This window comes from Macaca nemestrina, chromosome 4 (genome assembly GCF_043159975.1).
Source record: "Macaca nemestrina isolate mMacNem1 chromosome 4, mMacNem.hap1, whole genome shotgun sequence".
In the NCBI taxonomy this organism is placed as follows: Eukaryota; Metazoa; Chordata; class Mammalia; order Primates; family Cercopithecidae; genus Macaca; species Macaca nemestrina.
The window spans coordinates 152,212,372-152,238,421 of NC_092128.1; the positions used below are offsets into that span (position 1 = coordinate 152,212,372).

The following is a 26,050-nucleotide window of genomic DNA, read 5'->3' on the forward strand; positions in this document are numbered from 1 at the left end:
AACACACCCTTGCCATCCAGCTCTCACCCTGCAGTTCTTACCAAGCCATGGCCAGGCACTCATTAGATGCACATTAGACTCCCAGGGAATAGGGAGCATAGGCAGATAAGGAAGTGGAGGTTCAGGTCCTGCTGGAATCTAAACACAGGAGTTGTTTTCACACTCATCTGGGTGCTGACCCTCCGAGCATCTGGTCTCTCTTCTTGGGATACTCAGATGGGAGATAAGGAACAGGAACCTTCTAAGCTGTGACCAGGAGATGGCTGAAGATGAGGCCATGGAGCCTCGTCCAAGGACAGATGTGCACGGAACTTCTGGTGCCGTGCTCACTGTGAGGCCCTCACACCACAGCACCATCCTGCTCCCCGGGCAGAGCCGCAGCCTTGCCGCACAAGAGTCCCTTTGCTGTGGGTTGAACTGTGTCCCCCTAAAAGACACGCTTAAATCTAAGCCCTGTCGCCTGTGAACCTGACCTTATTTGGAAATAGGGTCTTTGCACGTGCAATTGGTGATGACAAGGTCGTACTGGATTAGGGGGAGGGTCCTAATTTGATGAGTGGAGGGAAATTATGAGAAGAGGGAAGTTTGGACACAGGACACACAGGTGGAACAACCAATGAAGATGGGGACAGAGACTGGAGTAATGCGTCTGTAAGTGAAAAACGCCAAGAATTGTCGTCGGCCACAGGAAGCTGAAAAAGGCAGGAAGGATCCTCCCTGGAGCCTTCAGAGGGAGCAGGACCCTGCCAACACCTTGAGTTTGGACTTCTGGCCCCCAGAGCTGTGAGAGAAAACGTTCTGCTCTTTCCAACCACCTAACGCGTAGTAACTTGTTTTGCGGGCCCCAGTAAATAACACATCCTTGCATCCAAACTCTCTCCGATCCTCACTCTCTGAACCCAGGCACCAAAAGGGGTTGGTTCAGAGAAATCGCTTTCTCTTTGGGCTGTTGCTACTCACGAGGCAAAACCCACACGTGGAGGAAGCGGTGTTCTTTGCACCCCAGGCTCTCTGACAGAATGGCTTGGATAGCGAGGGGGGCTTGCACTGCGGTAGCAACGAGGAACGACACTCACTCACACATGCAACATGCGACACGCGCGCACCAGAGGGGCACTGTGTGTACCCGGCAGAGGTTTTCCAAAATGAGGTCTGCTACCGCGTTAGCTCAAGCAGCCCCCAGGTCACTGCCATGTGGGGCTGCAGCAGCCGTCCCTCTCCGTGGACTTCCCGACTCCCCTACGATACTCCCAATTCAGGAAGAGCACGAAGGGATATAATCCCCCCGTCAGGCACAGAAAAGCATAACGGGAACACCTGAGTGGACTTGCTGGGTCTTTGCAATCCACATCCGAGGGGCCCCGCAAACCCACACCCTTAGACACCACTCCAGTCTGGACACAGCTCCACTCCTGGCCTAGGGGTGTTCGACCCCAGTGTGCAAACCCAGGGGCTGAGAGAGCTGTTGTTCGGGGGGCTGCGTCTGAGTCCCCAGTGTTCCCCCCATGGTGTGCTTGTCAGTGCCCCACAGCCCTCTTCAATTTTGCAGAAAGTGACAAGGGTCACGTATCCATCCTGTGGGCTGCAGCCCCAGGTCCGAGGACTCCCGCTGCCCACCACGGAGCAGAGACGGGGACACGGCGCTGCCTGGCATCTGGCTCCAAATTCTCAAATGGAAGGTGGAGTTGGGCTAGTATCTGGGAGGGACTTTTTTTCTGCTGGCTTTTCCTTTTTTGTCTCTTTACCCTTCATTGGCTACCACCAGCAGCTGAGGGGACCTTGGTGCTGGCTCTGCTCCAGCCTCTCTGCTCTGGCCCCGGCTGGCCACCTTCACAGGGCCGGGGTGTGCTCAGACACCAGGCCAGAACCACTGAACCAGAACCCGGGACTTCAATGTCAAATGAGGCTCTCTTGTTTTTGCTTTTTTTTTTTAAGCTATAAAAAAACAAGACACCCCACTAAATCAGAATCTGAAAATGATGGTTCTGGAATTCAGATGTAACTGGGCATCCCAGGTTTTCTCTGGATACCCGCTCCCTCCCTGGCACTGCTTGCTTTCTGTCGGGACAACCTACAGATGGAAATGCCTTTCAAAGCGCCTCCAGTAATAGCGCTAGAGAAACAAAGCAGAGAGTGAGCCAGCACAGATGAGGGTCTCTCCAGGGTGCGGTGTACCCGAGGCAGCGGCAGACGATCAGCAAGGCACGGCAGGGTCCCTGAGGCACGTGGCCAGCCCATCCGTCCACACCCTGTGGCCACTGACCACTTTCTCCAGCAGGGAGCCCTTCACCGGCTCATGGGGTTCCCAGCACTGCTCAACTTGCCAGGAAAACAAAATAAAACCCAAACCTGAGTCTGGGAAGCTGAGAGCTGGCAGAAAAGGAAGGAGGAAGAATGGGAGGCACAGTCCAGAGGCTGGATGGGGGAGCAGGCCGGGGAGGCTACAGTGTCTGCTGATTGTATTAAATGCTCTTTTTCTTTTCTCTGATTTTGACAATAGAGCAGCGTTTGGGATGCCAGCAATAGTCACTCACAGGTGTCCTGGGCTGCTCATTTGCTCCTTTTCCAGCTCCCCCATCCTGGGCCCCCAGTCCTGCTCTGCACCCCTTCCCTTAGGGCTGGGCATGTCAGACAGTCTCCTAAAAACCGGGGATGCTGACGGAGTTCGTGTTCAGTGTCCTCCCTGTGGAGTCTACAGAATCGCGTTCAGAGCAGCTTTTAGGTTTTCAGTTGTTTTACTCCCACTCTTTAAAAATTAGTCCCTTGTGCTAGGAGTGGGCACCGGTCGGCATTGCATGCAATTGCAAACTGGCTCCAGACAGTGTCATCACGAAAGCACCACCACAGATGTGGGGGCGCAGCGGAAATCCTGTGTGTGCATAACACACACACACACACACACACTTACACATCCACTCACATCACCACACAAGGGGGTTCTGAGTCATCTGCTCTTTCTTTTCTTTGAGACAGGGTCTCACCCTGTTGCCTAGGCTGGAGTGCAGGGGTGCGATCAGAGCTCACTGCAGCCTCGACCTCCTGGGCTCAAGCAATCGTCCTGCCTCAGCCTCCTGAGTAGCTGGGACTACAGGCCTGCACCACCACACCCAGCAAATTTTTAAATTTTCTGTAGAGATGAGGTCTCACCATGTTGCCCAGGCTGGTCTCAAACTCCTGGGCTTAAGTGATCCTACAGTTTGCTCTTTCAAACTCTAGCCCTGGTTACTGAGACTGAAATTAAAACCCTTATTTTGTAAGGCATTCTTCTTCAAACGCAACTGTTAGCCACATTGAAATAGAAGGTTTACTTAACCTCCTTTTTAGAAGAAATATAATGGATGGAAAAGTTGGAAAAGTCAGTATGTGAGACTGAAGAGAGGCGATTCTCCACAGGCCATCTGGCTTTCAGAGAGAGGAGACAGAGTGGTTTCTACACTGAGCCACAAGCAAGTGTTCTCCATGGCTGTTTGCTCTCCATGGTCATTCTGCTGACTATGTCAGCCATAAAGAGTATCAGCCCTAAAGCGCATCTGTCCTGTGTGACTTGGGCCACTGCAAAGAGGTGGCTCTAAGGGAGACAGGAGAGCTCTGTGCCCAGGGGCCCTCCCACAGGGAGGGAGGGCAGTGTCCGGAGCCACCAGGAAGGCCTGGTGCTCTGGCTCCTTGAAAAGCTGCACCTGTCTCCTCACACTGACTCACCAAGAGCTCAGGGCATCTTACGGGGGGATCACAGACAAACACTGAGCTCCGCCACTCGGAGAATGTATTCCAGCCTTGCCATCTCATTGCATCTATGAGATCTCCTGAGCTATCGTGCACCAGGTGCCAGGGAGTGAGTGAGGAAGGCGGCTCTGAAGCCTCAGAGAGGGCGAGCTCTACCGGGAAGAACTGGAGGATAACTGCAGGGAATGGCGTTTGAGCTGCCCTTGGAGGAGGAGGTGGCTTTTGATGAGGGGAGAAGGGCTGGCCCTCTGTGAGGCGGGCACAGTGCCTGGTATAGCCCCACTAGACGGGAGTGAGGGGTGTGAAGGGCAGGGGCAGGTCTGGGTGGATCTAGGAGCAGCAGCCAGGCTACGGGGACAGTTCCCAGCGCCTGAACCAGGACTAGCCCAGGTCCCAGGTCAGTCCCCACTTGGGTGGGCTCCTCAGAAGGAGACTGGCCAGAAAGGAGCTTCCTCCAATCCACTGGAGCCATGGATGGGCTTGGTGGGTTCTTGGGTTACTGCTACTCCAGATAACAATCAGTCTTGCAAAAATGCACATACAGGAGCCCTTTGCTGAAGGAGCCCCAGAGACTTCCAAGACCCTGGGGGCTTCTGACTTTCCTTTCCTGGGCCCCTGACAAGCACACAGCAACACATCCCCACTAAAGGCTTTCACCCAGCACATGGCTGTGCACCCAGAGAGCCTGCTTTTTTTGCCCAAGGCTCCTGGTCCACCCAGATGGTCCCAGGTGGTCCTGCTGGGAGTCCTGTCCTTGCTGTTCACACTGGTGGTGGGGTGGGAGTGGCTGGAGTCTGGGCAGTGAAGATGAGAGACCTCAGCTTCCATTTCTGGACTCTGGACTGACTATCAGCAGGACGAAGAGGCGAGCAGACAGATCAAAAGCTTACAGGCGGGACTCTGTAAGTACCAGCCAAGCAACCTCACCCTGAGGTCGCCTTCAAAGCCTCCCTCTCGCCCCAGATTAGACCCGCGGCAGCTCCAGGCACTGGGACCTCAGAAGGAAGACTGCAGAGGCCTCCAGCCAGCTCTGCAGATACACAGACGAGACAGGATTACAGAGAGCGCAATTTACTTTTGGGGGAGGAGGGAAGCTCGGGTGGGGTGGGGAGCACTGGATTCAATTCACCAAAACTATCAACTAAGCAGGAAGTTAGGAGGTTGAGACGATAAAAATGTTCTCCCTGGGGACCAAGTGTGGCTTCCCAGCCTCTGGGGCGGGAAGATGGAGGGGAAGGGGCCGAAGGTAACTGATCTTGGACTTGCAGATATTTCTAGCCAAGGTGAATGAGACGATTTAGAGTTATGAGAAAAGGCCAATCTCCCTTGCCCAACAGACAAAATGTCCATGAGCCCCCGGGCTGGGGCCACATATGGCCCACAGGCTAACTGACGCTGTCTGCACCAGAAATCCCTGAAGAGTCAAAATGCATCCCCTCCCGACAGGTGTCTTCCAGGCTTGGGGAGGGGTTACAGGCAGCCATATCCCCAGAGGGTGGCTTCCTTGAAGGCAGCAGCTGGTGGAGGCCACTCTGTTAGCAGGTGCCATCTTCCCAGTGGGAGCCTCACTTATAAAGGGCCCGGTGGCTTCACGGAGATGCCCAGGCCTGCCCGCATGGGGTTCTGAACTGGGTTCAACCACATTTCCCATTCCTGGACTTTGGGATTAACCTGTCTATAATCCATGAAAGAGGCTCTCCAACTCCAGAGGTGCTTGGAGGCATCAGTGGGGTAGCTCCATGGAACCCACGAGGTCAAGGTCAGGCTCTAGATTCGGGTCCTGGCCTTGCAGCCACCTTGCAGTATAAGCTTGGGCTGGCTGCTCAAACTCCCAGGCTCAAACCCGTGCCCACAACAGGCAGAAGTCTGGCCAGACGGTCTCCAGAGTATTATACGACTTTAAACAAAAGGTTCGCTTTGCACCACAGACCCGTATCCCCAGCCAGCCCTTCGCATGTCTCTGACTCTGCATATGCCCAGGGGCAGGCCATGTTCAGGTCTTGTTCATGTTTAAATGCCCACAGCACCTGGGCCAGGCCTCAGCCATGACGGATGCTTAGCCAGAGCCCTGGGGTGGAGTGGGACTTGCTGGAGTTCAAGATGACCTCATCTGTGTGTCACTGCACCCTGGCTTGGCCATCTGTGTGGAGAGAAGCTTGAAGGGAACTGGGAGCCCCATCTCAAAACACCTTCCCTCGGCCTGCCATGCCTCAGAAATTCACCAGCAGCCTTCTGGAGGTTCTTCATTTTTCAAAAGCCTGTTTGTTTTGTTGTTGTTGTTTGTTTTTTCCGAGATGGAGTCTCACTGGGTCGCCAGGCTGGAGTGCAGTGGCATGATCTTGGTTCACTGCAACCTCCTGGGCTGCTCACTGCAGACTCCCGGGTTCACGCAATTCTCCTGCCTAAGCCTCCCAAGTAGCTGGGACTACAGACACGCACCACTATGCCCAGCTAATTTTTGTATTTTTAGTAGAGACAGGGTTTCACCATGTTGGCCAGGATGATGTCGATCTCTTGACCTCGTAATCTGCCTGCCTCAGCCTCCCAAATTGCTGGGATTACGGGCATGCCAAAGCAAAAGCACCTGTTTAAATGCAAATGACCTGGTAGGAGCATGCCTGGGTTTCATCACCAGGTAGGGGAGGCAGGAGGAAGTCAATGCTCTGAGGAAGACCTGGGAGGGTGGGCATCTTGGAGGCTGCAGGGTTGAGTGGAGGGAAGGCCTGGGGGTGGGAAGAGGCAGGACCTGCATGGAAAGCCTCCCTCCTTCCAGCTGCCTGCACAGGGACCCCTGGGCCCCTTGCCATTGCTGGCCTCTGTGGAACTTCCCACTCAGCTCCCTCTGCTGAGGTGGGGAGCAGCAGGGCAGGACCTAACTCTCCCAGTTCTAGAGACAGGGAGCTGGGCTGAGGGAGGCTCAACCACGTGCCACTGTCTCCTGCAAGTTCAGGCAGAGCAGGTGCCCAAATCCCAATCTGATCCGGCCACCGTGGTTCCCCCGGGCATCCGAGCTTTCACTCTCCATCCTGTGCCTTCTGCTTTGTGGAAAGTAGGACAGGGATTCTCTCCGGAGTTCGTTCCTGATGGTTCTGAGAGCACAGGAGGCTCTACACGCAATCCCCATGAGACACAACACCAGCGATGTTACCCGTGAGCCTTTCCTTGGGCTGTACCAGGGGCCACGAGCTTCTCCAGCCTTTCACCACAGGAGCCCATCCGTCCCACAAAGCGCGTTCAGATGCCCCTCCAGCCAGAGTTAGTTTTGTTCCTTCTGCTGTCTTCCTAGCAATGCCTTATAGAGCCCACCACGCTTAATGAAAGCTCTTCACATTCTGCGGACTGCCTCGGTCCCCTCCAGAGCTCAGCACCCCATGCAAGAGCTGGTCCTCTGTGGGTGATGGCACAAGTGGAGAGAAAAAGAAACAACTCCAAGATGTGTTGTGAAGCGGTGGGATGCCTCCCCGCCTTTGCCCAGGCAGATGTAACCCTCCTCTGGGAAGGTGCCTGTTACACCGAGACCCTCCCGCATGGTGTGATCAATTGCTTAGTAATTTTTTCCTTGCTAGAAAACAGCCTCAAAATCCACTTACAGGCTGGGCACAGGGGCTCATACCTATAATCTCAGCACTTTGGGAAGCCAAGGAAGGAGGATCGCTTGAGTCCAGGAGTTTAAGACCAGCCTGGGAAATACAGTGAGGCTGCATCTCTATGAAATCTTTTAAAGAAGTAGCCAGGCATGGTGGTGCACACCTGTAGTCCTAGCCACTGGGGAGGCTGAGGTGGGAGGATCTCTTGAGCCTAGGAGTTGGAGGCTACAGTGAGCTATGATTGCTCCACTGCACTCCAACCTGGGTGACAGGGAAAGACCCTGTCTTTAAAAGAAAACACAAGGCTGGGCGCAGTGGCTCACGCCTGTAATCCCAGCACTTTGGGAGGCCAAGGCGGGTGGATCACCTGAGGTCAGGGGTTTGAGATCAGCCTGACCAATATGGTGAAATCCCGTCTCTACTGAAAATACAAAAATTAGCTGGGCATGGTGGTGCAGGCCTGTAATCCCAGCTACTCAGAAGGTTGAGGCAGGAGAATCACTTGAACTCAGGAGGTAGAGGTTGCAGTGAGCTGAGATTGCATCACTGCACTCCACCCTGGGAGACAGAGGGAGTTCTAATCCTTAGTTTTCAAACAGAACTGGACCCCATGCAAGGCAAGGATTGACTGTCCTTCTAAGAAGAATCAAGCCTGACAGTCTACTATGGGAGGCATTTAAATGGGTCTATAGCCTTGAAATCACAGCCCGTGTTTGCTTTTTTTTTTTTTTTTTTTTCCGAGACAGGGTTTTGCTCTTGTTGCCCAGGCTGGAGTGCAATAGTGTGATCTTAGCTCACTGCAACCTCCACCTGCTGGGTTTAAGCGATTCTCCTGCCTAAGCCTCCCGAGTAGCTGGGATTACAAGTGCCCACCACCATGCCCAGCTAATTTTTGTATTTTTGGTAGAGACAGAATTTCACCATATTGGCCAGGCTGGTCTTGAACTGACCTCAGGTGATCGACCTGCCTCAGCCTCCCAAAGTGCTGAGATTACAAGCGTGAGCCATTACGTCTGGCCCTGTGTTTGCATTTTTAAAGAGATTACTAAAAACAAAAAAACAAAAAAACAAAAAAACAAAAACACGTTTACAGGTGAAACATTTTATTGGGAATGCAAATCTATATTTAAACTGAGTTTCTTTTTCTTTGTTCTTTTTGTTCTGATGCAGTAAATTACTCATAATTTTAATTATACTTCAATTGCCTGGCAGTTGACAAGCATTTATTTCTATAGGACGTTGTATTGACCACCTCTTGTTCGTGCAATTAGTTTGTTCTGTTGGGCTCTGGAGGGGGACGGCTGAGGCACACACCAGCCCAGCTCCTCCAGGCGGCACTAGGCACGTCCCTGAGCTGTCCAGCAGCACCAAGGGGGGCTCAAGCTCTGCACCATCCACTGGGGCCGACAGCAGGTGATGCCTTCACAACCCTTGTTTGGTGGAGGTGACGCATCCCAGCCCTGACACTCACTGCCTTCATAGGAAAGAAGCTTACCTAGGTGAGGTATTGGCAGGCTGCTGCTATGTCGACAAAGAAAATGGGAATTTTCTGGTAGGATTCAGCATGGTACAAAGTGCCAATGTTCTTGTGGTCGACCGTGTTGGTGCAGGTTAGGAAACAAGCACTTGGGACTTTGTGTTTCCATTTTGAATGTCTCTGACCTCCCACTGGAGACGCTCACGGGAGTCAGGGCTGAAGCTCGGGTCTGGGGGTCTGGTGGGCCCCAAAGACTGCAGATGCTGCATGAGACCTGAGCTCAGCTTTGTGACCTTCTGTTCTTACAAAGGAGGAACCCGGAGCCAGGGGGGCCTCTCAGGGCCACAGTCGCCTGATGGTAAGTGCGGGTGGGTCCTTTGTCACTTTGCCAGTGGCTCCCAGACAGATCAGGGGCTGTGGCTTCCCAGGGGCAGGGGTGGGGCCCAGGCTGTTTTCTTGGTTCCCACGCTGGCCCCCTTATGCTCTGGTAAGCTCAGCAGGGTTGAGTGCCACAGAAGCGCTCTTCCAGTTCCACCAGGAGACGCTGGGACATTCTTTCATGCCCTGGAAATGTTCCTATCCTACCCAGAGAAGGTGGATCCCTTAGCAAGACAAAGGCAGCCGGGACGCCGCCCCGCACACCTCCATGGACACTTGAAGAAGATTACATGCTCTTCACAGAACCCAGCTTGTTAAACGCCCACTCTCTATCCCTCAGATAAGTGGCAGTAGCAAGTGATATGCGGGTGAATCACATAAATTGCCACTTTCATACCTCAAACATAGTCATATTTCATAGGATCATACAGCAAGACAGGGGAAACGGAGCCGCTCCCAAGCTCCCCTGGCTGGCCCCACCCACGGTCCAGCCAGGCTCTGGTCACTGGGTTCCTCTCTTGCATCTCTAGCACCACGCACCTAAAGCCCATGCCCAGGAAGGCTGCGGCTGGCGCTGCTCACTCAGCACGTCTCTCTCCCGGCCCAGCAGGTATCTCTGGCACCTACTGTCCTAGTCTGGGCCTCGTCCTCCGTGCTGCAGAGTGAAGCCACTGCTCCTTGGAGTGGCCCCACTGCAGGGCCCTGGAAGACGCTGTCTGGGACACCTGCTGGTGGCCTCGGCTGTGTTTCCCAGCATCCCTTCCATTTCCCGCAGCCCCTCCTTTCCCCAGAACCCCTTCCTGTCTCCTCCTTTCGTACCAGTGGAGGGCATGTGGCTGGGAAACCCCCTCACTCTCCAAGGCCATGTCCGGACCATTGTTCCCCTCTTGATTTTCTCCTGATTTCCCGAACCATCATTCCCACCTGCTGCCTCGGGCACCCTGCCATTGTCCTTGAGGAGAGCATCAGCTCCGAGGAAAAATCTCGCGCCCACCAGACTGCCCTCCTGACCCCAGCCCAACCCCAGCTCCCAGCAGCTACTCCTAGGCTGACCTGGCCTCGCGCCGCACCCGCCCCACACCAGCCCCATCCCACCATGTTCCCAGCTCCCTGGCAAGGCAGCCCCCACTCTGGCCGCGGGAACTTCCCTGCGGGCCAGTAGCTTCGACTCTGCCCTTGCGCTTGGCCCCCTGCCCGTCCGTCTGTTGTGTCTGTTGCCAAGCCAAGTTCCAGCCCTGGGGAAACTCAACATCTGCCTGCCCCGGACCCGGGCCACACGGCGCAGCTCCCCACCTCACTCTTCAGCTGGGATCTCCCTGGGGCCTGCAGCCCTTCCTTCGGCAGTTTTGTCCCTCTGTTATATTTGTCGTCAATGTACTTGTTAGTAAGCATTGCCCAAAATTGAAACTAATGGAAAGAGATGGCAGCGTGTCCTTCAATGCCTTACCGGAGAATTGCTGAGCAGGCCCACCAAGGAGTCTGTGATTATCTGGAAGAACATGCCTTTGTTTGACTCACTGCGCACTGGAGATTAAAGACCCAGACTTAGCCAGGCACAGTGGCTCACGTCTGTAATCCCAGCACTTTGGGAGACTGAAGCGTGTGGATCACCTGAAGTCAGGAGTTCAAGACCAGCCTGGTCAACATGGTGAAACCCCGTCTCCACTAAAAACACAAAAGTTGGGTATAGGGGCATGTGCCTGTAATCCCAGCTACTTGGGAGGCTGAGGCAGAAGAATCGCTTGAACATGGGAGGCAGAGGTTGCAGTAAGCCTAGATTGTGCCAATTGCGCCATTGCACTCCAGCCTGGTGACAGAGCAAGACTCCACCCCAAAATAATAATAATAATAATAAATAAAGACCCAGACTTCGAGAAAATACGTACAATCCAGTAGATATTTTGTTTGGTTGCAGATTACTTCTCTAGAAAAGCTAACTCCAGTGGTTGCAGTTTTACTGCCCTGTAGGGCAATAACCAATTTGTGTATACATAGAAGCCTTGCTCCAACATCCTCGGTGAAATGCCGAGACATACCCAGTTCCTCCAACGCTCTCAGACTGACCTCCCCATCCTGCCGGTCCTCCTGAATAAGGGGAGTCAAGTTCACTCTCTGCGTGCATCGCAGTCCTGCTTCCCATGTTTTGGAAATTACACTGAGATGATAATTGACACCATTTCCCCCTCGCGTTTGTGAGTCTGAGGGGGTGTCTCCTTGGTTCTACACTCAAACGCTTAGCTCAGGGCTCCACTTGCAGTCCACGTGCAGCCATCGTGGCTGAATGTGCAGGGAAATGAGAACACATTTGACAAAATGCATGTGATTCCCCGCGCTCTTACCTGCCACTGTATCAGGACAGAGGACGTGGTGTGTGGCGTTGCTGAGACAGATCCCGGGGGCTCTCCTGGAACTGAAACACACAGGAGAGAAAAGCGGGGATCAGGGTGGTTGTTATGTTCTGCCGCCCTTCCCAGGGCCACCCTCAGGGAGTGTGGGAGGCTGATGAGCCCTGCCTCCTTCCTTCTCCAGGGGTCCCCTTCTCCTGCCCTTCCTTGGGGCTTCCCAGAGCTTCTCCTTCAAAGCCTGTGCCCGGGATAGGAGGAACCCAACCCTAACAATGGCCCTGAGAAACAGACCCAGACTGGGCTCTCTCTGTGGTGGACATTCTGAGAGCCGCCTCTCCAGAGACACTGTCCTGGAGCTCTCTGGCTCGAGACCTTCCCTGCAGCGCTCAGATCTTCTGGGAGAGGCAGGGAACATATCTTTTTTTTTTTTTTTTAGATACTTAGGTGAGAGCTACTTTTCCTGAATAGGACACATGATCATGCCAGGTCACTTGGTTTGAAATGCTAAAGGGCTGTCAGGAAAGGGGGTCAATTTCTGGTGTCCCAGCTGGCTGGGACAGCAGGGTAAAGTAAAGAGGGATCTGCCATGGTTCTGCTCTGCTCTGTGGAGGGACAAGGTTGGTTTGACCTCTGCCCATGACCATGCCCTGCACTCTGGCCAAACTAAACTTCTTGTCATCTGCCACATCCAAGAGATCTTCTGTGCCCCTCTTCCCTGCCTCCTCTGCTCCCTCCAAATCTGTGTGGTCCTGTCTTGGCATATTGAACTGAACTCTTAGCCCTCCCCAGCTGTAAGATCCTGGGGGCCCAGCAGAAGCACGACATGCATTCTACATCCAGTCCATATTCACTGAACGGAATGAGGATCTTCCCACAGGCCTGCTTGTGCATCTAGCAGATGCCTCTCCACTCGGAACCCAAGATTGGGTCCCAGGGTCACCTGCTCTGTGATTTTCCTCTGGACCTGAGAGGCACCCCCTCGTCAGCCCTGGCAGTGCCTGCATCAGTCACACCTCCACCGTCCCTGTTCTGCTTTAGGAATGGGTCTCCCTCCAACCCTGTTAATCTCCTGTGGTTCCAGCTTAATGGTGGGCCCTCTAGCCAGCTTCCTGACAGCCATGGTGACACAGCAGTGCCATTACAGGGAGTTCTCAATGTCCTCGAGTTGTGAGGTTGTGCAGAGAAATAGAAATCACTGTAAAAAGAAACTGTTCATCAGTAAACTGTACACATACTCAGAGGACTCTCCCTATCATGCCAAGGGTTTCCCAACCCCTGGAGAGAATCTGTGCCTGCCAATCTCTAGATAGTGTAAGACAATACAACACAAATACAATGCAAATCCATTGCAAAAAGAAAACTGCACATCCCAGGAAAGACGATGACAAGATAGGTGCATCAAAGCCTGATTTGAATATCAAAGGATAAGAAAAGCCTCCGGAGTCTGAAGAGGCCCTTGAATTTTTTTTTTTTCAAAAATGGTCCTTTTGGATGCCACCCTGGAGGGCAAAGGAGGCTGTTGCACTTTGCTCTCACACAATCTGTCAGAGAGATTATGACAATGACATCAGCTCGTGTGGGTTTTTGTTCTTTATTCTAAGATTTAGTGCTTAGTTGCAAACATTACCTCAACTGTGTTAAAGGTAAGGTTAAAATGAATGCATTTATATAGTTTTTGTTTTGTAATTTAGTTGCTGCAAAGCCTTTCCCTTGTGGTTTAGTGTGACATTGGTCCCCACTTTAAGTGGGGAAGGCTTTTCCAGTTACAAGTAGCCTGGGCCTCCAGGTTTGCTACAATAAAGCTGTGCAGTATTTGCATGTAACCTGCACACATCCTCCTGAATACTGTAAACCATTTCTAGGTTACTCATCAGTCCTCCTACCATGTTCTAATTTATAACACTGTTATATAACAATGTTACAATGTTATAATTGTAGGCACCCTTATGAGTGATCTAGAAATTGTGCAATGTCATAATACTCTCCAAACAAATACATAGTTGTTACACTGTATTTCTTTAATTTGTATTTTTAACTTATTTTCTGAACATTTCAATCCACAGTTGGTTGAATCCAAGGACGTGGGACCCTTGGACAGTGAGCTCCTGGGGCTGATCCCAGCTCCTCAGGGCCCAGCAGGGTTCACTAAGGCCCTGGACCACCCCATACACCCAGGGCGGCTCCTCTCCTCCTCACTGGCTTTCCCCACAGCTCCAATAAACCCCCAGGATTTGCGCTCACAAAAGAGTTGGGCGAGAGGCAGGAGCCACAGAAGCCAGACAGTGCTTTTCTAGGGGCAGGTGCACTTTTCCTGGGAGCACAGCTGGCGCCTGTCGGAGGCTCTTGCGGGTTCTGCTCTGCTGGGAGTGCAGGGTTTGCAGCAAAACAGCCTCTGTGAGTTGCTGAGAAGCCAGGAATGGTTTGCTCAACTCCTCTGCTGGTCCCTGAGGCCAAGGGAGGCCTGTGTGGGAGAAACCACACTTCCAGGTCACCAAGAGAGCAGAATTGAAGATGTGAGGTCATAGGGTGAGCCAGTTGGAAATTGGTTTATTGGAAAATTCTTCCACTGGAGCGTTAAATGGAAAAGACAGTGCTTTGGGGGTAGGCTGCGGGAATGATGATGAAGCGCTGCTGGGTGAACTAAGTGCTGGGTTTCCGGCCTGGGAGCTGAGCTATTCCCCACCATCCATTCTTTTCCATCCCACCCGTCCTGTGATCACCGCTGGACGCGGCTGATAGAGCGGCCTCCTGGGCTCGCCACAGGCCTGGGCCACACAGAATGACAATCCATCTTCAGGCCCAACGCCGCCGAGATAGGATGGAGCAGGTGAAAACACCACCTGGAGCTCTGAGGAGACCTCACTTCCCATCACTTACCTGCGCTGTTGTCAAAGAGCGGCTCGTGAATGAGAAAAATTGGGAAAATCTCTTAAAACCCAGCTACCCGCTGACATTTATTTTTAATGACTCTATCAATTATTCAATTTCTGGGATGCTAATGGATAGTAGGGGCTTTGGAAGCCAATCAAAGAGCCTTCCATTCCATTTGGAAGCCCTTGAAACCTTGATTTATGACCACAGGCTGTGCGGAAACCCTCCGAGCTGTCTGTCACTAATGGAATTCTACTGCTTGCCACCGCTCCCTGGTGACCCCTTCCTGGCTCAAGACGAAAGTGGGGCCTAAGTGTCTCAGGCTCCAGGGGCAGTGGCCAGGAACACAGTCTGGGCCCTGGGTTACTCACCATCCTGCAGCGTGGTCACCGCCTCTGTCTCCGAACTGAAGTCGCTGTCTCCAATGTCATTGGTAGCTTTCAGGCGCAGCTTGTAGGAGGTGAAGGGCCTCAGTCTGCAATGTGGAAGAGACTGTGATTGCGGGGCCCTGCCTCCCTGTCCTGCCCTCAGGTGCTCCTGGTGAAGCCCTGGGAGGAGGGGCAAATCCCTCCCCTGCCCTGAGAGCTCTGGCCTCCTGTGTGGGCCCGAGACAGGTCAGCGAGGAGGCTGTTCTTGGGTTGGACTCAATCACTTCCTAGGTGCAGTGAGCAGGGGCTTTAAGAGGACCCTGGACCTGTACTGGGAGGAGCCTTTGAACACCTGGGTGGTCGAAATCCTCAGGGAGAAAGGAGCCGCACAGAGGGCAGTGAGTGCAGGGCGTCCTGGCCAGGAGGAAGATTCTGCTCAGGGCTCCTCGGGGAGGCACTGCCAACCCCTCACTGGAGCCACCCCTGGCACTCCGGTGGGCACATCACTGCTCTCCAAGGGAGCCATAGAATTCCTCAGGAAGTGCTAACACCCTGGGCCCTTGTGCTGATCCGGAGCGTAAAATGAGTTCCCGCCTGATTCCCACGCTCCGTCCTCCTGGAGCTCTTTACTGGCCAGGCCCAGCCTCGCAGGGCTCTCTAAGGTCCACTTCCTGCCCGGCTGCAGGCAGAGACCCACCGGGCCCGCATCCCTACCATTCACTGGGGCTGACATGGTGCCAAGCACTTGGCAAGTGCAACCCCTTTCAACCCACGCGAGCTCTGGGAGAGGAGGCATTATTATTCCCATTTCAAGGATGATAAAATGGAGGCCCATTGCTGCAGGACTAGTAAATGGCAACAGTCACATGTCACTTTACAAAAGACCACATCCTGTCAAGCATCCAAGTGAAAAATGCCCCCAGCCCTTCGATGGAGATTTTAATGGGACTAATGCTTGCCTGAGGTGCCTTCTGGTGTTAGCACTTCAGGCCTACTTCCATCTGCTCACTCACCTTCCTTCCTCCCTTTCTTCCTCCCTCCCTCCCCTCCTTCCTGCCTTTTCTCCCTTCTTCCTCCCTTCCTGCTTTCCTTCCTTCCTTCTTCACTTCCCTCCTTCCTCCTTCTTTCTCTCCCTTTCACCTCCCTTCTCTCCTTCCTTTTCTCTTCCCTTCCATTCCCTCCTTCCTTTCCTTCCTTCCTCCTTCCTACCTTTCCTTTCTTCTTCCCTTCCCTCCTTCCTCTCTTCATTCCTCCCTCCCTCCCCTCATTCCTTCTTTCTCTCTTCTTCCTCCGTTCCCACTTTCCTTCCTTCCTTCTTTCCTTCCCTCCTTCCTTCTCTCCCTTCCCTCCTTCCTTTTCTCTCCCTTTTCTTCATTTCCTTTTTCCTTCCTTCCTTCCTTCCATCCGTTCAGCTATTCCACATGCAATGGGTCTCCTGTGCCAAGCCCCATGCCATGTCTGAGACTAGACTTCAGCCAAACTCTTTTGTGCAGATGATGCTGGGATCTTGGTGAAGCCCTAGCTAGTCAGGGACCTGCCCTGCAGCCCATGCATACTCAGTCACTGGCTGGTTCCTCTCAGATGCCCTTTATTTCACTTCCGAATGAGCAAGTGAGGAAGCTGCTCTGTTCTCCTCCCTGGCGGGCAGTGGCTCTTCATAGATGAGGGCTCAGTTTCCAGACCAGAAAACTCGGGGTGCCTCAGGACTCTCAACCTCTGTTACTCATGTCTAAAAGTCTCCTCAACTATCACTCTAAGCCGAAGCCCTCATCACCTGAAACCCAGTCTTCTGTCCTCATTCCCAGCGGAATCTGTAAACCAGTGCCTTTCAAATGGAACCCTGTGGACCCCCAGGACTCTGAAGCCTCTGATGTCCAGAGCCCCACACGGCCCGTATCAGCCAACAGCAGCTCCATGCCCATCGGGTTTATGCATTTGGGCTGGGTCATATTTGGCTTAAGGGAAGGATTCTGCTTTTTAGAAAACTGATAACCATTTTTGGAAATCATGATCAGATGCTATTCCTGCTTTCAGGTCCCCGTCCTGCCTAAGACCAGGTGACAGTGTTTCTCTACCAGCTCACACCTCAAGGCATGCTTTTCCACTGCAACCCTCCAGAACCTGGTCTGGACTTGCTACTTCCCAGTCCCTGACCGCAGGCACATCTCAGCCCCTCTGCACTCAGCGTCCACAACTGGAAAAACAGCCACAGAAGGCAGCTGGCCTTGGCCCCAGCTTTAATGGAGATGCTTCTGAAGTCCGGCCACAAAATGACCTTTGCTCCACATTTCTGGGAGATAGCCTTTGCTAAGTTAAAACAAACAATCTCCCCTCTGTTCCTAGCATCCTAGGAGTTATTTTGTCTCGTCTGGGTGATAATCACGTGTTTTCTCCCATGACCTCCCTGCCTCATCCACCTGCGCCTCCCACCATAGCCCCACTGGCTCCTTCTCCTCCTGTACCAGGAGGCAGCAGAGTGGGCATTAGGAACGTGGACCCCAAATTAAAACTGCCTGGCTTCTAGCTCCCAGTTAACCTTGGACAGCATACTTTGCCTCAGTTTCCTTATCTGGGCTGATAATAGCACAGGCATCATGAAACTGATATGAGGCTTAAACTCAGGTGAGGCACTCAGCAGAGAGTCAGGCATGTGGTGCAAGCTTGCTACGGATCAGCTGTTCCTGTGGATCTGTAAGCATTCGCTCAGATGGCCCTGCCCTGTGTCTCCTGTGCCCTGTTCCTTCCCTTCATCTTCTGCATCATGATGGGTGACATTTCCTTGATGACTGTCTGTCTTTACAAGACTCAACATCCAAGAGGACAGGGATTGAGTCGGCCTCCTTTCCTGCTGTACCCCAAGAGCCAAGAACACCCAGGAGGGCGCTCAGCAGATCTGTGAGAGGAAGGATTGAATAAGGACGCTATTCCCCATCGTTGAAGTTTCTCGGGGTGGGGAGGGGGTTGCCTATGAGGACATATAAATACCAGAGTCACATCTGGCACACAGTAGATGTTGCAGAAATGATTTGTTTACTTATTTATTTATTTACGATTATGCTTACTTATTGATGTATTTGCTTTCTCACTGGCCTCTGGCATTGAATTGTAATTATACTCAGCACTGCACTGTTTAGTACTTCATGCTTTGCTATGATTTGGGGGTTTGGAGTCACACTGCAAGCTCCTTGAAACCCCTCTTTCTCCACTGTCCTGCCTGGATCTGGCACTGAGTCGGGCGCACGTGGTGTGCCGTAAATACGTGTCAGGTGGCTGGACAAATCAGCCTGGCTCCCAGACAAATGGGGTTGGGTGCGCAGGAGGACAGAGAGCAGAGTTCCTAGCGTGAGGCCTGTGTTTTGCCGGACTCACTTCATTCAACAAGGATTGATTAAGTGTCTCTGCGAGCTGCAGGGAACACAGAATGCGGATCTGCGGGAGGTAACCCTCTCGGCCCTGAAACCAGGCAGAACGCAGCTCCGGCAGCCTACGGGAGGAGCAGTCCCACTGCCCAAATAAGACAGGCAGCGGGCAGAGCTTTCATCCCCTCTCCTGGCCCTGTGGTCCCAGACGGTAGCATCCTCTGTGCACTCACCCCAACCTGCCTCTTCACTTCCCTGCAGCGCTGCTCCTGTGGATGACTGGTCTACCTCCTAGGCTAAACGTCTGATCCATGAGCCCCCTGCCCCCATTGCTCCTGCCATGCTCCCTCCTGTGGCAGAGCAGGACTTTGGTGACTCCTTGATAAAGGAACAAACGCACACAGGATGCAAGAACACCCTCCTACAACCCTTCTAACTGCCCCCAGTTCTGCATTCTGTTCATGCTTCCAAGCCAGCCCAAAACTCTGCTTTGCAGTGGGCCTGGCAGAATTCCAATGCTGGCTCCGCCATTACTCGCTGGAGCAACTCAGTGTCTCAGAGCCTCGCTGTATTCAGCTATGGACATGGAGATAGCAGCACCGGGCTTCCAGGGCTGTTGTGAAAATGACATCACATCACCCATCCTCATGGACTCAGGTGGATCGTGGCGCACAGCAGGCAATGAATAAATGTGATGTGCTTTTTCCTGTCTTCCCAAGAGCTTTCTCTGGCTCCCCCACCTCGGAGCCCTCACTCGTCCCCAGGAAGCCATCGACGCTGCCTGGTGCCTCCCCAGGCCTTTGCTCATTCCCCATGCCTCACTTCCCAAATCTCCGTGTGCAAACTCAGAAGCTGGATAGATTTAGGGATATTTTTGAGAAAACATCTGCCATCTAATCTCTTTCTTCTAATCATCTCAAACTCAGGAAATAAATAATTTGGGTAATACAGGACCCTCACTATCTGAACTTGCTATCAGAACTCTTGCTACCCCAAATCAATAACCAATATATTCAGAAAGTCAGTTTGTACTCGTACTGCCTCGGATGGCTAACCATATACACAAACTTGACCTCCACAGCCAAAGTGTTCTGGAATGGGCGTCGGGGAAGGACATAGCTTAAGTTCCATGTTCCTGCCTCAGAGCTAAATGCAGAGTCTTAAACAGGAGGAGCTTCATTCATTCATATTGGTTCTAATATAAAATGGATGAGTGCTGAGCATCTTTCTAAAGCGATTCACTGCTGTCTTTATTTGCTTATCTGAAAGGCACTAAAAATGTTCTTAAGAATTCACTATTGGCCAGGCATGGTAGCTCATGCCTGTAATCCCAGTACTTTGGGAGGCTGAGGTGAGAGAATTACTTGATTCTCTACGTGACTTGAGGTCACGAGTTTGAGACCAGCTTGGGCAACACAGTGAGACCCTATTTCCAAAAAAAAAAAAAATTTAAACATTAGCCAGGCATGACAGCATATGCCCGTAGTCTTAGCTACCCAGGAGGCTGAGACAGGAGGGTATGTTGAGCCCGGGAGCTGGAGGCTGCAGTGAGCGATGATGGAGCTACTGCACTCCAGCTCGGGTGACAGACAAAAACAAATAACCAACCAACCAAACACAAACACTTAGACCTCACTATTGTATCACAAAGAATATCAAGCTCATGTATCCCAGCCTTGGCCAAGTTCATCTGATTCTTTTTTTTTTTTTTCTTTTGAGATGAAGTCTCACTCTCTCGCCCCGGCTGGAGTGCAGTAGCGCGATCTCGGCTCACTGCAATCTCCGCTGCTCAGGTTCGAGCAATTCTCCTGTCTCAACCTCCTGAGTAGCTGGGGTTACAGGCGCCCACCACCACGTCTGGCTAATTTTTGTATTTTTAGTAGAGAGACGGTGTTTCACCATGTTAGCCAGGCTGGGCTCAAACTCCTGACCTCATGATCCATCCTCCTGCCTCAGCCTCCCAAAGTGCAGGGATTACAGGCATGAGCCACCACACTCAGTTCATCTGATTCTTAAATAATGGTATTTTTAAAAATTACATTATATGGAAAAAGAAAAAAGAAAAAGGAAGGAAGGAAGGAAGGAAGGAAGGAAGGAAGGAAGGAAGGAAGGAAGGAAGGAACGAAGGAAGGAAGGAAGGAAGGAAGGAAGGAGGTCACCCGAATGGAGCTAGGGCCGTTGTGCTGACATTCATTGAATCCCTGCTGTTTTCCATGCTCATTCCATCCGGGCCTTTCTGTCTTCTGTTTGGACCCCCTGATCTATCCCATGGGAGAGCTCAGAGGAGGAGCTGAGCCCATCACTACCGGACACACAGCCACCCCCTGAGCCCACACGGCCACTGCTCTGTCCTAAAGTGACATCCAAAACCTCCAAGTCACACTGGGCTCAGAGCCCTCTTCTTCCTTTCTGTTGCATTTCTGTGGGTGGCTACCCCATCTCACTTGAACCATCAAGCAGACACTGGCAACGCCTGAACACGTCTCAGACCCAACCCCTCTCCCTGGGGGTCTAGACCCATGTTCCCTGCACGTAGTCACGGTCACCAAATTGAGACAGTTAAACTCTTTATGTTTTTTGGATACTTGCAGATTTCACACAACTGGTGAAAGTAAAATGTAGCTGTCAGGATTATTAAACAGGAAGGGAGATTACACTGTGGCAGTGTACAAAATATCGCCTTCCTGGGATTCTCCTGTGACATGCTCTCTATTGATAGGCAGAGGAAGCATTTGTCCTAGTTCTGGCCCATTAGGAAATTGACAGTGGTCTGTCCTATACCAAATTAAACTGTCTGTCCTGAAACACGGACCTCTCCTTTCCAGCATGACGTCCCAGGCACACAATTAGTCTTTTGGTTTCAGAAGCCTTCAGGAATAGTGGTTGGATTTTTTTTTTCCTTCTTTTAGATGGTTACACAAAGGATGAGGTTATTTATATCTGTGAACACACTGCCGATTAAGCTAAGCATCTTGTGTAGTTTGTTAAGTCAGGCTGGGCGCACCCGGCCACACTCCCCTGACCCTCGGGGCTGTGCCAGGAGAATTCCAGGGCTCCGGGAGGATGGTATCTGCTACTAGGAGCGCCTTCCTCCGGAGGGAAGAGAACTGTGCCTCTCGAGTTCTGTTGCTGTCGCTCAAAGGGCAAGTGAGATGCCAGCAGGAATCTAGCGGACACTCTGACTCTTCCGATCGCCTTATTTCTGGGCTGCCAGTTCGCTGCCTTTCACAGACGAGAAGTCAGAGTCCTAGCAGGCAGCCAAGGGTTGGACTTTTCCAAGGCCACGTGGCTACTAAGGGGAGACTGACTGTGGAAAGCTTGGTGTTCAGATGCACATGTGTTGGGTTTTCAGATGTTGCAGACCCTTGTAAATTAACTGCAGGACATGGATTGTGTCGATGGAGACTTGACCTCTGGCTCCCGGAATGTGACAACCACAAAAATCTCAGGAAATATCCTTTCCATTTAGAGATGTCGAGGCACCCGCATATGCGTTACTTAAGATATCTCTGCCTCAACATGTGTGTGTGTAAAATGGGGATAGTGAGAATTCTGGTCTGTGTGTTCACACAGTTGTTATGAACATTGTATGAAATGACAGATGGAAGTGGTGTTGAAAATGACAGGTGCTGGACAGGATGAGGGGATTCCGGCAATGATGATGGCGATGAGGATGGCGGCGGTGGTGGTGGTGGTGAAGTCCTGTCAAAGCTTTAACTGTCTGGAAGCTGAGTGACTAGAACACCAGGGAAAACACCTCAGAGGGGACATCAAGCTGGAGCTGCTGCAGCCTCGTTTTCCTAACATGAGGGGCATAACCACAGCTGTGGGGATGGAACAACTTTTCTAAATTCCAACCTGCCAGCATATGGACCTCACCAGATGTTGTGCCCTGCACGGGGGAGACCAGGCAGTGGCTCTGGCCCTGCTGCGAACAAGCCCTGTGTGCAGGGACCATTCCGCCTCGATTTTCAGAAGAGCAGAGGGCTGCTTGGACCATGAGATTGGAGAGGGTGACTGCGCCAGGGTGGGTCCTTTGGGGCCGCAGAGAGCTGGAGCTGTGCACTGGGGCGCTGGCTTCCTTGTTGGTCTGTGGTCTCCAATGGAGGCCTGGGAGCCGCAGCATGGGTTCCATGGGTTCCCGCAGCTTGGCTGACCCTTCTTGGGCTGCTCAGAGACTCTGGTCAGGATTTGCGTTTGACACCCAGCTGTGCCTCCTGGGGAAACCGTGTGGGGGTGGCAAAGGCGACAGTGGCATCCATGGCCACGACCGCCCAGAGGGCCTTATCATCATCTTCAAACCTCGCAACTCAAAGGCCAGGGAGCTCAAAATGCCTGAGAACCCGTCACCTGCCCCAGATCACTCAACGGCAAGCGACAGAAGCCAGGCTGAGCCTGCACAGTTCCAGCTTCACAGCTCTGTACCGAGATGCCCGGTGGGCCCCCCCTCCCTGGGCAAGGGCTTCACCTCCATCATGGGCCTGGTCCTCAAGCCAAGGATGGGGGTTTTGGATGTTTCTCTTCTCTTTGAAACCCCCGTTGTTATATCTAGGACCAGCGACACCCACACTCCAATCAGCCCTCACTCCAAAGTCTGAACTTTGCCTCCAGGGCAGAGTAGGGCAAGGGTGGTGTTCTGAGGAGCTGCCAGGGGCTTCACCTGGGACCTGCCTCCCTCCCTACATTCAGGTTCAGCCAGGCAGGGCTGAGACGGGCAGCCTCCAAGATGAAGGCGGCTGGGCGACACGGAGGCTGGGCGAGGGCTATGGGCAAGTGACCGACTTTTCTGGTTGTGGTCTTCCTCTGTAAAGCGGGATCATGGTCTCCCCTCACTGGGTGACTGTAGGGACGCAGAGCTGACCTATGTGACCATCTGAGAGACAGAGGAAGCTCGGCCAGCCTGGAGACGACCGTCTCATCCCCTCCACCCTCTTAGGCATTGGTGCAGGCTCCAGAGCCCTTGGACACGGAGGGACTCACTCTAAGAGCCCCACTCCACAGCCTGGAGTGTGAGCTCAGCAACAAGGGACCAAACTCTGGGCCGATGAGAAGCACAAGGCAGGTGTCCCAGGTGGCCCTGCCCGGGCAGGGCCTGCAAACCCGACAGGCCCCAGGAGGGCCCAGGCAGGACACATGGTGAGGGTGCGGGACTCCTGGGGTAGCTTCCAAGCCCTAGGACGCCCATCTGTGTGACTGTGGCAGTTTCCTTGTCTGTAAACAGTGGGTGAGTCTGTAACCGCAGTCGTGAGGACCCTGGAGGACCCACAGGACACCGCTGCTATTGTCAGTGCAACCCTCTCCCACGCTGAGCCCACAGGTCCAGTAAATAACTGAGTGGATGGATTCTTGTCTTGTCCCAGGCATGCCCTCCCGTCTCCCCATCAGCCATCACTAAGGAAGCACAGCACTCGTGGTGCCATCCATCTCCCTGCTGCTTTCGAGAACGCAAGGGGACGCAATGTCCCTCCAGCCCTGGACACCTGAGGCCGGCCCAGCCCTCCTCCACATGGTCCCCTCCCCATTGCCAGCCTTGGGAGGGGCTAGGACTCCAGCCCACACGTCTAGCCCACCCCCCTGCTTCGCCAATCCCTGGGTCCTGGGGTGTTCAAACCAGCCCAGGAAGTTTGAACTTCCTGAAGATCAGACTCCAGGAAGGGGCTGGGGGTGGACCCTTGGAGGTGGCTCCAGGATCCAGGAGTTCTGGGATTCCCAGCATGGGGAGTGTCAAAAAGAAAGGGGGCCGGTGCTCTCAGGGGTGTGCCTGCTTGGCCCACACAGACTCCCCAGTATCTGGACAGGAGCTGGCTGGAGGCGGCCGGGGCACCATTCCTTGGGGGGGCGGTCCTCCTGCTGTCTTAGTACCTGTCAACGATGCAGGCTGTGGCCTCGTGGCTGATGGATGAGGAGTAGGTCTGCCACTCGCCCCGGGGCAGCTCTCGCGCCTGCACGGTGAAGTACCGGATAGGGGAGGCCCCATCGCTGCCCGGGACCCACTGGAGCCGGAGGCTGCGTGCGGTCACTTCTGCCTGGGGTACCAGGAGCTCTCTGGGGGGTGCCGGCCGCTCTGCAACCAAATGAGGACAGACCAGGGACATGTGAGAGGCTGCCCTTCCCAAGGAGGATCCCCAGGAGATCGCTCTGTTGCCAGGCTGGAGTGCAGTGGTGTGATCTCAGCTCACTGCAATCTCTGCCTCCCGGGTTCAAGGGATTCTCCTGCCTCAGCCTCCTGAGTAGCTGGGACTACTAGCATGTGCCACCACACCCAGCTAATTTTTGTATTTTTAGTAGAGACAGGGTTTCACCATGTTGGCCAGGATGGTCTTAACCTCTTGACCTGGTGATCCGCCCGCCTTGGCCTCCCAAGGTGCTGGGATTATAGGCGTGAACCACCACACCCAGCCAAGCAGCTGTCTTAAGGCTGACTTTGGATGCACTACTCGTAGAGACCAACAGACAGGAACAAAGCCACATAGGGGTCCCTAGGCTGCCAGACCACCAGGCACTGTGTCTGTGATGACTGCTGGGGTCACAGGGTCTTGGGGGCTGCTCCAAGCCCTGTGGTGCCTTTGGTCTCTCTTTTTCTGATGTTGGGCTCAGTCCACCTTTAAAGCTGAATTCCCTCCTTCTTGCAGTCACCCAGGGCCTAAAGCATCTATGGCGTCTACTCCGTACTGCTGTAGGTGAGGACACCTCTGGGCTGTCACTGCCTCTGGTGTCTGCAGTAGCTTGGATGGGGGACGTGGGGTGCCCGGGGCCAGGCCCAGCCTGGAGTGCCCATCGTCTGCCACTGCTGTGCCTCCGCACCCCATTGATTTCAGCAGAGAAGCCCCGCAGCGGGAGGAATAATTGTTTAATTGTTTATCATGAAGATTATTGATTCTGATTAGAATGCGTGGCATGTGTAAAGTGGCGATTGATTGTTGGCCTGCAGTGGCGGGTGTGGGAGGAGGGCTCCGGTCTCACTTCATCAGCACTTGCCTCTGTGAGCACACAAGGTGGCCCAGAGTATCCCATTTCAAAGGCTCTCTTGGACTTAGTGGTAACTAGCAAGCCTCTTGGATTCCCTCTCCCTGAGCCACGAGGATGGAGGAGGGGAGAAATCTCCGAAATCTCTGGGCCCGATTATCAGGTGGCATAGTGTGGGGTGGGACAGTGGGGCAGGACCGCGGAGCGGGACTGTGAGGCGGGACACGGGGAAATAAGGGGACCTGCTGTGAGACCATGTCTGTGACGCACCTGCACACGTGCCTGGCTCATGGGAGGGGCACAGTCAATGCTTAAGATAAATGAACCATAAAACCACACGAATACATTAGAGAATGAAGTCAAAATGTTTGCTTGAGAGACCCATTACCATCTTCCTGAGAAGCCTTGAGTGCTGATACCTGGGGTGGCAGCAGGGCAATGGGGGCACCCGTTTCACAGGGAACCTCTTCCATGTGCTTTAATTGCAGAAGCACCTCGGGTGTCTGTGGTGACTGAGGGCTTTTGTCTCTCCAGCTAATAACATTAATAATAATGATAGTGGTAGTGGTGATGGAGGGGATGTGTTTTCATTGAATGCTATGGAAAGACAAAAGGCAGGGGCTCACACCTGCAACCCCAGAGCTTTGGGAGGCTGAGGCGGGAGGATCGCTTGAGCCCAGGAGCTGGAGACCAGCCTGGGCAACATAGTAAGACCCCCATCTCTACAAAAATTAAAATAATTAGCTGGATATGGTGGCTCATGCCTGTAACGCCAGCACTTTGGGTGGCCAAGATGGGTATCATGGTAAGACTCTGTCTCTTCAGAACATAATTAGCTGGGTGGTGTGTGCCTGTAGTCCCAGCTACTGGGGAGGCAGAGGTGGGAGCATGGCTTGAGCCCAGGCATTCCAGGCTGCGGTGACCTATGATCACATCACTGCACTCCAGCCTGGGCAACAGGGCAAGACCTTGTTTC

At 53.2% G+C, this 26,050-nt stretch overlaps 1 protein-coding gene across 10 annotated transcripts in view; it reads right to left on the minus strand.

The window, feature by feature from the left end:
* Window positions 1-26,050, minus strand: part of LOC105483388 (sidekick cell adhesion molecule 1) — a 960,109-nt gene that overhangs the window by 95,304 nt on the left and 838,755 nt on the right. For all 10 annotated transcript variants that reach the window (XM_071095418.1, XM_071095417.1, XM_071095416.1 and 7 more), the window contains 3 exons: window positions 23,971-24,172; window positions 14,753-14,856; window positions 11,505-11,575 (listed from right to left, as the gene is read on the minus strand). In XM_071095418.1, the coding sequence (XP_070951519.1) occupies window positions 11,505-11,575; window positions 14,753-14,856; window positions 23,971-24,172 (377 nt within the window). The remainder of the gene's footprint in view (window positions 1-11,504; window positions 11,576-14,752; window positions 14,857-23,970; window positions 24,173-26,050) is intronic.